Source organism: Ambystoma mexicanum, chromosome 11, assembly GCF_040938575.1.
Source record: "Ambystoma mexicanum isolate Mex_15411 chromosome 11, UKY_AmexF1_1, whole genome shotgun sequence".
NCBI lineage: Eukaryota > Metazoa > Chordata > Amphibia > Caudata > Ambystomatidae > Ambystoma > Ambystoma mexicanum.
The window spans coordinates 1,373,648,777-1,373,663,532 of NC_090934.1; the positions used below are offsets into that span (position 1 = coordinate 1,373,648,777).

General features: G+C 44.8%; 1 protein-coding gene across 1 annotated transcript in view; it reads left to right on the forward strand.

Moving 5' to 3' along the window:
* Window positions 1-14,756, forward strand: part of LOC138504450 (transient receptor potential cation channel subfamily M member 7-like) — a 1,624,316-nt gene that overhangs the window by 506,366 nt on the left and 1,103,194 nt on the right. The window contains exon 12 of the mRNA XM_069624957.1: window positions 6,730-6,864. Coding sequence (XP_069481058.1) covers window positions 6,730-6,864 — 135 coding nt within the window. The remainder of the gene's footprint in view (window positions 1-6,729; window positions 6,865-14,756) is intronic.

Here is a 14,756-nt window from a genome sequence, read left to right on the forward strand (position 1 = left end):
CCTCTGCACTCATGTCCATTGAGGCTTTTGACTCCAAAAACTGTCCTCCTTGTGGCCCTATCGTCAGCCCGCAAGGTTAGCGAACTTCAGGCTCTTTCATGCAAACCACCATATACTATTTTTTATAAAGATAAGGTAGTCCTTAAAGTTAAACCTTCGTTCTTGCCAAAAGTAGTCTCAGACTTCCATTTGTCACAAAAAATAGTACTACCAACCTTTTATCCTCCTCCTCATCTGGGCAAAGGAGAGATTACACAGATTAGATCCCAAGAGGGCTCTTAGTTTTTACATCTCAAGGATGGCTAAATTTAGACAAGATGACCAACTGTTTGTGGGCTATACTGGTCATAAATTAGGCTCATCTGTAACAAAACAGACCATTTCCCGCTGGATCATATTAGCCATAGTTGAATGCTACAGATTAGCGGGAAAAGAACCGCCAGATGGGCTTCGTGCCCGTTCTACAAGGGGAATGGCTACTTCTGCGGCTCTAAAGAGGGGAGTCCCAGCAGCAGATATTTGTGCAGCTGCAACCTGGAAAACAATGCATACTTTAGTTAAGCATTATTGTTTGGATACTGCCTCCTCTAACGAGGGTTTATTTGCAAAGGCAGTTCTGCATTCTGTCCACGAAAACTGAAATTGGTACTCCCACCTCCAAAAAATTGATACTGCTATGGGAGCCTATCACAAGATGAGGAATACGTGGGAGGACACAATCCATTCGAAAAACAAGTTACTTACCAACTGTAACGTTCTTTCGACTGGATGTTCCTCCCACGTATTCCTCATCGACCCTCCCATCCTACCCCACAGTACAGTTTACGTTTCTTACACTTTCCTCTCACGAAGAATGTATCGGTCATGGGACACGCCTGGGTGCTCCTACTATATATGTATATATATATATATATATTTCATCGAAAAAACAGAACTGAAGCAACGGGCGCGGCTCGAGCTATTTATACCATCGGTGACGTCGACAGGGTACGGAGTACGTCGAGGGACAATCGACGCCACGACCTCGAGCCCAGCGCCCTCTGCCAAGAATTTTTTTTTGCGAAGCTGGAGATAACGAATTATCACAAGATGAGGAATACGTGGGAGGAACATCCATTCGAAAGAACGTTACAGTTGGTAAGTAACTTGTTAATCTGTAGATAAGCAGCCTTGTCCAGGATTTTGAGCAGGAATGGCACTGTTGTGATTGGCCTGTAGTTGTTGGGTGAGTCTGGGTCTAGGGTGGGCTTTTTTAGCAGTGGACGAACCCAGGCCTCCTTGAGAGAGGAGGGTACTGAGCCAGTGGCAAATGATGCGTTGTTAAAGGTTGCAATGAACGGCGCTAGGGACTCAACGCAGTCTTTGATTATGTTTGCTGGACAGATGTCTCCTTTGCAGAGTGAGGGTTTTATTGGTTTCATGATGAGTAGGACTTCAGGAGTGGTTACCTTTCTGAAGGTAAATGGCGGTGGTGGGTTGCTATCATGTTGGATAGGGTGCTTAGGGTTGGCGGAGGTCCGCGTTTTGTGGGGGACTTGGTAGATTGCCAAGGTTGGCTTTGATTTTCTTTTGGGGTAGGTCTATTTTGTCAAGCATAGCCTTCTGAATGTCATTACACCATTTCTCGTCTGTAGCCGTTTGATGTTTGGACGTGGGAGGTACGACTAGCTCATTAAAGATAGCGAATAGTTCTTTCGAGTGTGATTGGGCATTGTCTATTCTAGTATTGTATGTAGTGGCTTTGGCTATGGCGTTTTTGTATTGTTTAGCAATAGTTAGGTATGAGTCACGCAGAGAGGCAGAGGGGCAAGATTGCCATTTTTTAAGAGCGTGTCTTTTGAGTGTTTTTAGGTCTCATAGGTCTTGGTTGAACCATGAGTTGGCGTGGAAGAGTTTTTTAGCTTTTTTGGTCTCTAGTGGGGCAACTGTGTCGATGACCTCCTTAATAGTGGTGTTGTAAAGTTTGACTAGTTCTTTAGGGTTATTAGAGATGGGTGATGCTAATGATGAGATTTCTAGGAGTGGGCAGATTCTCTCTTTAGTGAGTAGTTTTTTAGATCTGGCTAAGGCAGCTGGCTTGGGGAGGTTTTGAGGGATTGCTGCATTCGTTGGGATGTAGAAGTGGATGAGGTGGTGATCGATCCAAGGTTGTGGGGTGTTTGAGCTGATATCTACCCTACAGTTGTGGTCGACTAACCAGTCTAGTATGCGGCCTTTAGTGTGAGTGGAATTGTAAGTCCAAAAGGGCTTTAGCAAAGGTTTTGCTGTGTTTGTCTTTTGTGTCATTGAATCCGAGATTCAGGTCTCCTAGGAGTACGGCTTTAGTATTTGGTTTGAGGTTGTTACCTATGAGGTGTAGGATGTCTGCTTGGAAGTTCAGGAGTGGGCCTGGAGGCCAGTCTATCATATTAGCTTTTGAGTATAAAAGAATATTCACGTTTTTGCTGCGTTATCTTTCTGGAGGGTTTTGCCTCTTGTAAAGTTTAAATGTTTCTCCAACTTTAAACCATGTGATTAGTTCCAGAAGCAAAAAAGAACTACATTCCATCTTTATGAATTCCGTCTGCCAATTTTTATATGGTGGACCATGATCTACTGCTTTCCAGGTGGACCACGGTTGGCAGCATTACGGCCGGTTTCAATTATTTATAGACAAGGAAAATAGTAATTTGGCACAAGAGGCTGTAGCTAAGACCCAAGAGGCCCGGGTGGCAGGACTCTATGTTGTACAATGTGAATTGTTGATCCTTTATTTGATTTGTTCATTTGAATTTATTGATTTCTGCATAGTGTCAAATGTCAGCCAGCCGTTTCAAAGAATGAAGGCGGGTGAGGCAAGGAGGGGTTATAGAGTAAGTGGAGTGGGCATGGAAAACGTGTGGATTGTGGGAATCGATGTAAAGTACAAAACATTCCTGGATGCCTTCACAAGACTGAGGGTGATCAACACCAGGCAGGCTCAAATATGAGAGGAAAATAAAGTTTATTAAGGAAATTGCACTATTGATCAAGCTAATTTACACTTTCCAATTCCTTTCTTCTCCCCCTTTCGTAACCAGAGGTGGGCCAATTTAGAGAAACTGAAGTTAACAAAGGCTGTCTTTAATTGGAATCTAGTAATAAAAAATATTTCTCTCTGGAAAATAAAAAATATATTTGCTTTTACTACAGCCTCTCGAGTCAACTGAGCTTCTGGTCAATCTAAAAGCTGTCAATCTACATCCTCAATAAGTCACTACAGTCTAGCACCTAATTGAATCTCTTCTTTACTTACTGCCCTCTCTTCTCTACTGTCTCATTACCTTTCTCTTGAGCCTCCTTTATGCTTTGCCACATGCTCGTACCTTCACCCCTACTTAACAAAATACTGTCAGGATGGTAGTGTGCCTGTTCTCTCTCCTCACTTCTTCAACCCTGCCTTTTCCTCTTTTACCCACCTGTTCTTGCCTCTGCCCCTTTTGGGTAGCTTCTGCTTCAGTGCTTTCCACCACCTTCCACCTGATGTTGCTGCCGACCACCTCCTTAGGTTATTAGACCTCTCTCCTCCCTGTATCCTGTGGTGGGTCAGAAGAACAGAGTCAGGTTTTTCTTTTCACTGTTTTAGTTTATTAAATAATAGGTGAACACGCATATCTTTCCCTGTGCTAAGGGTGTTCCCTACCTAAAAAAGCCAACTAAAGTGCTAGTCTGTCATCAGTGAGAGTCCCAAACCAAGTTAAGTCCACTGTCCAAACTAATCTAAACTGACCTTACCACTATAAGAACAACAAAGGTACAGGAGAATGAATCCCTTCTCATGTGAGCTGGTTGAAGTTCAGTTCAATAAAGTATTCTTGGGTAGTTCTTAGTAACTACGTTTATCAAATCATACAGTTCAGATACTGGTTTATCCAAGGTCTCAACAGTCTCTTTTATGTGCTTGTTTTTTCATTCCTTTCTGCTTTTTCTTTTATTCCCTTCTTTTCTCTTCTTTGTTGATCCTATTTGGGATTATCCATTTCCTTGCACCTGGCAATTATGTTCCTCTCTTTATTCAGACTGAAGATTTTCTATTTTCCGAGTCTTCCACATCAATGCGGGCGTCGGTGTCCTTTCTCAGATGTTTTATCATGGCTCCCTGACGTCCAATGATTGCTTTCATAGCATCCTGTGGAACTTTCATCTCCACTTCAATATCATCTTCACCCACAAATGCGGAATAATCATCTTTGCTTTCTTGGTATCTGCGATAGAGGATTTACAGGATGCCGGCACTGGCTGGGATACCAAGCGCTAGGGTTATTTTCTGCAGCGTGCTGAAGCTATTCCACAAACACTTTGTTGACATCTTCCAGATGCCTGCTTCAGAGATTTAAGCTGCGTCCCCTCGATCTTCCCCTTTTCTCTTTTCTGAATGTCCACTCTTTATCTTGACTTGAACGAGTATGAGTGTTCCAGTAATGCTTCTCTCTTCTCATGTTTTCTTGATACTTGGTCTCGACTGGGATGAGTATGAGCTTTCCAGTGATGATTCTCACCCTCCTCAGGTACTCGACTGTTTATCATGACTGTAACAAGTGTTTGCATTCCAGTAATGATTTTCACCTTCCCTGTATATTTTTATTTTTTATCAACTTTTTATTTGCATTTTCAAAAACAATGAACATGGTTCAAAACACAAAATTGCACAATGTGATTTCTCAGTGTCCTTCCTCCCCCTCCACCCTGCTTCATCCCGTCCCCCGGTCTTTGCTTGTTTCCCACTGGCCTGTGATGCCTGCGTGATAATGGCACCCCCGCCCTTCACTCTGCATAGTCCTCCCGTTTCCGACCATATTTTAACACATTTACTCTGCATACCTCTACTCTGACTAATTGTCTTCTCTTTTCCCATCTCCCATGTCGCTATTTTTGGCATGTTAACCTCGAGGGGGCTGTGGTTTGGGAGGTCCAGGTTATCCCCAAACTGTGCTGCCACTGAATGTGCTAGACATATATATGTTAAGGCCTCTCGCCAGCCTAGACCGTGCTTGTTCCTTAGTCTCTGTAAGGATACCAGTGCGTTCTGTTCAATTACATCTCCTACTTTAGCTATCCCCACCCTGACCCACCGTGGTTGGTCGCCCAACTTCTTGATCTCCCCTTCCTCGTGTATTCTTGACACTTTGTCTTGACTGGGACAAGTATGCATGTCCCAGTAGTTAACTTTGGTCCCCCTCCCGGGTCTCCAGCTCTCACCAATACCTGTATTGTGCAGGGATAAGGTCACTGGGGTTTCTGGCAGGCCGAGACCCTCTTCCTCACATATCAGGTTGGCTTCTCATTCCTTCGTTCCTCCTTCGATCAGCTCACTCCACATTGCATTTATGGAAGTGGTATCGGCATTGTTTATAGACTTCCAGGCCCACTGTGGTATGGTCACGTCACCATCTGTCACTCGCTCTGACTCGGGAAGCCTTGCATCTACCTCAGTCTCTCTCGTCCTATTGCTCCTCCAGCCCCACGTGTTAGAAGTTGTGTTCTGGCTTCTTTCCATCACCGGACGCCATGCATCCAAGTTTCTTTCACGTCTCTCTCCCAGCTGATTTGAAAAACTCGGGATCTCCCATCACCAAGATCTCCGCCTTCATGATTTATGATTCTGCAGTGGGACATCCCTGGTATAGTTTCAAAGACCTTCTTCTGTGTTTTATTTATTTGTTTTTATTGCCTCTGCCTGGTTTCGAAATCACTTTCCCTGCCCCCCCTTGCGATAGCCTACACTGTCATGCTCCACCTCTTCCTCTATCCACTACCAACTCTCTCCAGTGCACTGTCTTCCAAATGATCCACACCGTTCTAGTGCAGGTTTCCCATTTCCAAGGGCATAAAACACACATATCCAAAAATTGCACTTCCTATGGGAAAGTGAACTTAGCTGTAACTGCAAGGTCGCCACTGACGACCCAGTAAAATATATATCACAAAAAGTTAAATAAGGAGTATTAGAACAAAGACATCATGACAAAAGGGTGCAAGGGACTAGAAGTCCATTGTGATGCATTTCGCACTAACAAGTGCTCTATCTATCTATCTATCTATCTATCTATCTATCTATCTATCTATCTATCTATCTATCTATCTATCTATCTATCTATATATCTCTATCTAGCTTTCTGTATCTCAATGCCAAACACATTCATACACACATACAAAAATCTAGGGCAGAATTGGTACTTTAGCTGGATAAGGGTCTCTATGGGCCAACGTAGAGGCTCCGCCCATCTCCACAGTCCAGCCATTCGCATAAATCCAGGCACTGCATACACCCATTAAAAATAAACAGATATTATGGAGGACAGTAAATGGAGAATGCCTTACCTCCATATTCAGCTCTAGTGAAGTGAAAGTGAAAAATCCAAACTGCACGTGGAATGGTACAGATGTCTCCTGCCATAAGTGTGGGGGTGGGATGGGTTGTGTGTACTTGATTTGTAGATTTTTCAGAGAGGCATACATTAGATGTTGAACCCTCCCTCCACCCCGCATGTTTCAGTCTTCAAGGTTTGAATGGCATTAGGTGAGCTTGGTGTTAGTGGGACCAAAGAGAAGGGGGACAACGCAGCACACCCTGTCAAGGGTCCTCTCATGAAGGCAGGAGAGGACGTGATAGTGTCTGCTATTGTACATGCAGTCCTGCCAAAGCTTGGTGTAATGTATACATGTACATTTAAGTTGTATGAGGTCTGAGTAACCATTGTGCAATTACAGGTTGGCTCTCTGGAGCAGGTCATGTTGGATGCCCTTGTCATGGACCGAGTTGCCTTTGTGAAGCTTCTAATTGAGAACGGTGTCAGCATGCACAGGTTTCTGACAATTCCCAGGCTGGAAGAACTATACAACACAGTAGGTGTTCCTTGTTTATTCTAAAAATGTGAACATTTGCAGTAAATAGTAAAACCTGTTTGAAAGTAAGTACAGTTGTTTAATATAATGTATTTTAAATAATGTGACAAACCCTCAATGTCTTCCCTTCTCCCCCAAGGGGAGCCCCTTCCCCCCTCCAAGGGGAACCCTTTCCATGAGGCCTGGGAGGTGAGGTCGCTACCCATTAGCCCCCTCGGGGTGGTACTCAATGGGCGGATGTCGTAGGGAAGGTAGCCCCTCAATGGGACAGAGACGACTCTTCGAGGTGAAAGTATTGTGTCCACAAATACCCCCCCCCAACGTGCCTCATCCGCATTCCTTGAGGCACAGTACACCAGTCCACCACACGTCCAAGTACTTGTGTAGAGTAGATAGTCCAACCCTGGTGAGAACCACTGAGACGAGGAAGAGTCGGGACTACTTGCCTGAAGTATGTTGGAAAACTGGGACGGAGAAGAGTCCAGCACACCCAATAGAGGGTGACCATATTCATACTGGGATGAAGATGAACAGAGCCAAGAAGAGCGTCCCGTAGAACCAAAGTGAGCATACTAGTCTATAGGGACATTTTGGGAGCGTAAAAATGAAGGAAGGACTCATGATAGAAGCTAGCACTCCCTGGAGGAACCTCGAGAGCAAACATGGGGGGTAAGCAGGTCGAGACGACTAGCAAGGAGTTGGAAGGTCCGGAGGCGGTCCAGGACAGAAGGACCAGATGGCGAGTGGGCGAACAGAGGCTCCAGGTGTTCCTAAATCCTGGGAAGTGTGAAGAGAGTATGGCATTACAAGGGGGAAGATTGGAACTGCAGAGCCGCCGCAGACCAAATGAAGTCTCTGAATGCCACACGAAACCTGCAGCAGAGTGCAGGCACAGAGGAAGGGCCGAAACCAAAACCCTTGTGGACCAAGAATCATGGTACATGGGTAGACGGAAAGGCGCTGGGGACCAGAGAAGGCAGTGGCAAGTCAGAAAGGGTGAAAGGAGCCAATAATAGAGGCTCTGGGACCCTGACAGTTGTGAGGAAACTGTATTAACCATTGGGTCTCATGATCGTACTTGGCTGGGAGAATAAACCAAGTGTATCAAAGAAGTAGTATAAGCAAGAGAGGTGAGTCTGGGACACGCACCTATAAAAAGCAAGTCATCATTCATTTGATAGTCACGGTACCATGCAGGGTAGTGAACCAGGTTGCTGGGAAGCAGAGCCTGAAAAGGGCCAGGGGAATGGACACATTCCCACTGGTGTTGATAAATATTGTGAAAGAAGACAAGATAAGGGAGCCATTCTCTTGGCATTGTGAAAAGCCGAAGAAGGGCCAGGGGAAGGGAGGCATTCCCCCCTGGTGTTGATGAACAGTGTGAAAGACATCAAGAATAGGAAGTCATTCTCATGGCGCACGGTAAAGAGCCTGAGGAGGACCAGGGGAAGAGAATCGTCTCATCCTGGACGTTGTGAACATTGTGAGAGAAACCAAGGGAAGGGAGTCATTCCCTTAGCATTGGGAGAAACCCAAGAAATACCAGGCGAAGGGAGTAATTCCCCATGGCATTGTGGAATGGATGGTAAAAGCCAGGAGAAGGAAGTCATTCATCTTGGTGTTGTGAGAAGTATTGAGAAAGCTGAGGAAGGTTGGGGGAATAGGAAGTCATCCCCCTAAGCATGTGAAGATACACAACTTTATTTTTGGTGGAGCGCCAAATTATTTCTTTTTTCATTGAATCCCAGTCTGTCATCTTTTCTTTCCATCAGAACACATTGCTTGGTCCTGACGGGCCTTTTTGTCCAGATTATATTTGATACTATATTAACACTACAATGACAGAGATTTTGCGTGTCACAGAGCGCTAAACAATGGGCTGGTTAAAGGTTCTAATTCATCTGCAGTTGAAGAGGGGATGGCGTGAGGGGGATCTTTAGTAGTTGAAGGTTCTGTCAGTGTGCTTCAATTTACAAACCTGCATTGGCAAAGTGAAAACATGTGGCTTTTCCATGAGCAGACGTGTCGTCCAAATTCAGATATGCAACTTTTATATATTACAATGTTTTTCAAATAATAATGAATACCATGTTGCATGTATTGGAGCCTAACTTTGAAAAAATAATAAAGAAAAAAAAGAGATTGTGGGACAGTCAAAAACATAAATAAGCTGTACATCAGCAAAAGATATAGGGAATATTCACATCAAGGTTTTCCATATTTTACTACCTCTAGTTATATCACTAAATACTGTTCAATCGAGTTAAAGCGATATATACTGTACCTGCGATTGTCATAAACCCAGGAAGTAGGTTCAAACTCCTTTTCCAGCTGACAGTATTTGTCAACTTTGCCATCAAGAATTGGAGACTAGCAGGCATATATTAAAGACCTGTCCAAAACTGGTTACTTGCTACGTGAAGGGCTATTCGGGTTACATTTAAAAAAATTCAAAAATTTTTATGCAACCAATTTTGGTCATCGATGTTTGGCGGCAAATCCATAGTCCTAACTGCTGCTGCCTTTGCAATCCGGAAACCAGCCTTGAGGAGATTCAATAAATTTTGTTTCTGATTTAATGGCCTATTTTACCTTTTCTTAATACTGAATAAATTTGCATTTTATTAAGTGATGTAATCAATTTTTGCACTCTTTTACTCTTATTTTTATTCACTGATGATCTTGATGAAATCTGATTGCTTATTTACTTTTTAATCTTTTTTACAATATGAAGTGCTTAAAGTTTTGTAATTAACTAAATGCACAATAAAAAGAAAACGCGCTAATTTCTTTAGAAAAATTGCATTATCTCACTAACAGTGTTTACCTATTCTATACATATGAACAGTACTTAATTTCAGAGCTGTGTGCTTTGTGTTGTTACTTAGAATTGAATTGGCTGAAGGTAAACTTGGTCAAGAGGTTTCATTATATCATAAGCTGCTTGGCAGCAGGAAATACATTACCATTCTGGCTACTTTGCAGCTGTATTTGATCAACTACTGTTTACAAGAATTGAGATAAAAACAATGTTTCACTGGCCATGGTACAGGCTTATTTATTAACCTCTGCAGATGCTAGAAAAAGCACCAACCCCATTTAATTTATTTGCTTATTTTATTTTGGGTATTCATGGTGTGTGGACTTTGGCTTTCAGACACAGCAGAGTGCTGTACAACATTGGATTAATGGGAATACATGTAAGGGAACAAAAGTGACCACAGGGCTCCGTTACATACAAATAGGCAACCAGATCAGGATTATTTGGAATCCCATGGACTTGGTGCACGGACTTCTCCCGAGGGGAGGTGGAGGCCCTCCCCTGTGAGGCTAGGGAGGTGAGCCTGTTAAGCAACATTCCCCCTAGTGGTGCCCGAGACAATTCTATAGCCCAGTCCGACCCTGAGCAACAGCACCTGAAAGTCTGCCACTGAATGGTTCTCAAGCATTGATTTGTAGAGATCCACCTCACCAAAATATATCTGGAACCAATTAAGGTTTTCAGGGAGAAGTGATCTGGGTACATACTAATAAATGCAGACTGAGCTTCAGTGTTAACCAAACACAAAACTATAGTGAAACACTAGATTATCATCAAACAGCACCAGCACCAGCCTGCTGGATGTGCGCTTCTATTCACGTGAACACCAATGCTTCACATTTGGATCTGCCATTTTCCACGTGGTCTGAAGCACTAGTTGAACAAGCCTGAAGCAGGTCACATTTTCTCTGTTCTAAACTGCCAAACTTAAAAATGATAGGTCAAAGGAGAACTGCAAGTACCAGCCAGATCACACTATGACTACGTACTTTAATAAAGTCATGCATGTTTGCTTTTGAGCAGAAAAATATGTTAATGGGTCTTTTAGTTACTTAACTCAACCTGGGAACAGAGAACACACAATGACGTCTGTAAAACGAGTGACCTGCACCCTTTCCCTACCATCTTTAGCTATGCGCCTTACATGTTCCCCATCGTTCTCTTACCCCAGCAGTATGATCCTCTTTTCCTGCCCAACCCATGCTGGTTGAGATCCAGTAAACATTGTAGCCTCCCTGGCTGCTATATACATTACGATTTCTTTCTATGAAGGAACCTAATGACACATCTGTCTCCCTCTTCATCTCCCCCCTAGTAAGATGCCTCATTCTTTGAACAATTATTGCCAGTCTCTGTCTAGTGCATTTTTACTATGGACGCTGTGGAATGCATTGCTGATGTCTTTTCTTTATATATCTATCTGTTCTGTATAGCCACCTAGCTTCTTGTATATGACTCAAATAGCTAAGGAGGCATGTAAGCTGTTCAGTAAGAGAAGAGAAGAGAAGGTTAAGACCTGCAGCGGACTAGGGCACACCTGCTTAGATCCTTGGTTCTTTCTGAGTGCAGAGTGACCTTGCACCATTGTTGTTTCCATGACTAAGCGGTGCGGGGCACAGCCCTGGCAGTTTCAAATGACTACTCTGGAACCAGGGCTTTACAGGGGCCCCCTTTTATTCCCCTGCCAAGTCGAGCATGGAGCCAACTTGATTTCTCCTATGCATGCACAATGTTGTTGTGCCTGGACCCCCTAGGGCACAGGGGTCCAGGGTCATGATGGCTGAGGGTCTCCCAGCCGACACATGATTACAGGGGCCACCCTGTCAGCCTGTGGTCAATTGGGCGCACCATGGCCTGGGGCACCGAGGACATCGCAGCTTACGCAGCTGGAGTTGCCCAACAGGGGCACTGGCACACACAAGCCTAGTGCTGCAAGATGGACACAGCAGGAAGGAGCCGATGGCACTGACTGCAGAGTGGGAAACCACTTGTCTGGTCACCTGGTCACTGACATATGACCTAAGCAAGAGCCTGTAGTAGAGACTCATTTCACATCAAGAGTAGTGGGCGCACAGAAGAAAGCCGATGGATGCCTTGCTGGAGAGGCGTGACCCTGTCCATAACCCCCAGTCAGCCCCCTGTAGTAAATAATGAGGGGATGCCTTCTGGATTTTTAACTTTATTACTGAAGTAAAATTGGCAGTTCCTCCCGAAGTCTCGCAAGACTAAGCATCCCGTGAGATCCCAACACACCTCCTTTTGATAACACAGGAAAGTTTATTGCATTACAAAGTCATCATACTTCACCGGTCTTGTGCTCCCTTCTCGGACGATCTTCCTTCCTACCAATTGTGTCTTGTGTTGGACTCACTTTAAGGGATGTTTCTGACGCGTCTCCTTCTGTCTTTCCCTCTGTGATTTCTCTTGCGGTGGCTTCTAGTTCTTGCTCTGGGGTAGCCTCTTTGTCGGGGCTTTTACAAGCGGTGGGTTCCTCTTGGGTCCTTTCTTCTTCGCAATGTTTCTCAAACATTGCTAACCGCTCCATGTTCCACATGCGGCCATCCTCTGTGCGGACGTGGTTTGTCCCTCTGTGAATGACTTTTATAGGTTGACTGAACTTCGAACCTGTCATTTGGTCGTTGCTCGGTAGTCGTATTTTGATCCAATCGCCTTCCTGGACTTCATGGCCTTGGGTCGTTCTTCTTTGATCGCTTAATCTCTTCATGCGTGCTTTGTTTTCTAGCCTCGACACCACTTCAGCCATATTTACTCTTCTCTTACTATGGTCAACCATGGTGGCACCAGTGTGGATGCTGCTCTCCTCCCCCTCAGCATTTCAAATGGCGAAATTTGGGTAATGCCTTTGGGAGTTAACCTGTGGGCTGAAACAGCCTCCTTGACCGTTTTGAGGGGATCCATACCTGAAGCTGTTTCTAGCTTGATGGCTCCTTTGATGAACCTATTTGCCCTATCCACTAGTCCATCCGCTTGGGGATGGTACAGTGCAGCCTTTCTCTGATTTATGTTATGTTCTCTGATTTATGTTATGTTATGTTGACTCCATATCCCTTGACACTAGCTGTACTCCTTTGTCTGTGACTAACTCTTTGGGTAGATATTCCCTCTGAAATATGGATGTGAGCGCTTCTATGACGGTAGTCGTAATGTTGGAAAAATTCTGCTTATGCCCATTTCAACAGGCAGTCTACCAGTACTATGCCATACCGATGATCGGGGATCATTGCCTCCAAAGGTCCCATGAAATCTAACCCCACTTTGTGCCACACTGCTTCTGGGATCTCTGTGGGAATCATCGGGTCTTGCCTGGTCTGCAAGCGTTTGTCACTGTTGAGACACTCGTGGCATCTCTCAATCATTGAGCAAATTTCCTGGTCCATGGCAGGCCACCAGTATGCCTCCCTCACCTTTTGCTGCGTCATGGTGTTTCCTAAATGCCCTGAGTGGGCTCTGACCAGGATTACTTTTCTCATCCCCACCGGTGGTATCACTAGATCGCCCTTCATGATCACTCCATCCACCTCTGAAAATTCTTCCGCCACTTTCCAATACGGCCTCATGCCTTCTGGTATAGCCCTTTCTTCTGGCCATCCATTCCTAACCCAGTCTGAGTCTCACCATAGTGGGGTCTTTAATGTCCTCTTCATTCCAATGTCCTTCACTTAACTCTAGGAATTCTGGGCCCCTGAGGTCTTGGAATGACGCTACAATGCATTCATCCTGCAGGAAGGTGGTTGCCTTGTCTTTGTCCTCCGGTAACCTTGATATGCAGTCCGCCTGGGCATTTCTCCACCCGGCTATGTGGTTAATTTCAAATGTGTATTCCTGCAGTTCGGCCGCGATGCGTACCAACCGGGGTGTAGACGATTTTGTCCCTCCTGGACTGAGCATATGAATGAGGGGCTTATGGTCAGTGACGAGTTTGAATTTGGTGCCCCGAACATAAGCCCTGAAATGTTCAACAGCCCATGCGCAAGCTAGCATCTTTCTCCACTGTGAAGAAATTCTTCTCAGCCGTGGACAGGACTTTGGAGGCGAATGCCACAACGTGTTCAGCGTCCCCTTTCTTCTGGATGAGTACGGCGCCTAGTCTGCACGCACTGGCGTCTGTGGTGATCATGGTACCCCATTCCGGATTGAACGGCTGTAGGCACGGTGCTTCCACTATTAGCCCTTTTATTTTCTCTTCGGCCTCCTTCTGGGCTTCCAGCCTTGTGAACTCTGTGCCTTTTTTCAGTAGGTTTGAATTTGGCATAATATTCTGAGAGTCCCAGAAACAACCTCACTTCGTCCTTGTTTGCTGGTTCCGGAGCCTTGACTATGGCTTGTACCAGGTTTTGTTTGGGGCTTATACCCCGGAAAGAAATCTTGTACCCCCAAATATTCAATTTCTCGTGCCCTTAGGACACACTTTTTGTATCTCAACTTGACTCCAACATCCTGTAATTTGGTGAGAACTTTCTTGAGAACTACATCATGTGTGTGTTTGTCCGCGGCGTAGACCAGTGTATCGTCTTGGATGTAGGACACGTTTCCTATGTCACGTAGTATTAAATTCATCATGCGCTGAAACGCCGGAGCTGCGGACGACAGACCGAAAGACATCTTGGTGAACTGATAGGTGCCAAACGGGGTAAGAAACGTAGTGAGTGGCTTGGATTCATTGTGCAGGTGAATTTGATGATACACATCCCTCATATCCAACTTGGAGAACACTCTGGCTTCCTTCATCATGAGGATGAGTTTATATATGCTCGGGAGGGGGTAGCTATCTGAAATGACCTCCAGGTTAAAGCTGCGAAGGTAAATGCATACCCTCAAGTCTTTCAAGTTTTTCTTTTTTGATTAGAACAATGAGGCTTCACCACTTTGAGGCTTCTTCCTCTTCAATGGTGCCCTTCTTCACCATTTTGTTGAGATGGGTTCTGAGTATGTCTCTACGCTGTTGCTGGCACAGAACATACTTTATGCTTCACGGGGACTGCATTGGCTTTGAGTAATATCTTGTGTACAAAGTTCTTGATTTTTCCTGGCCCTTCCGAAAACAGCTTGG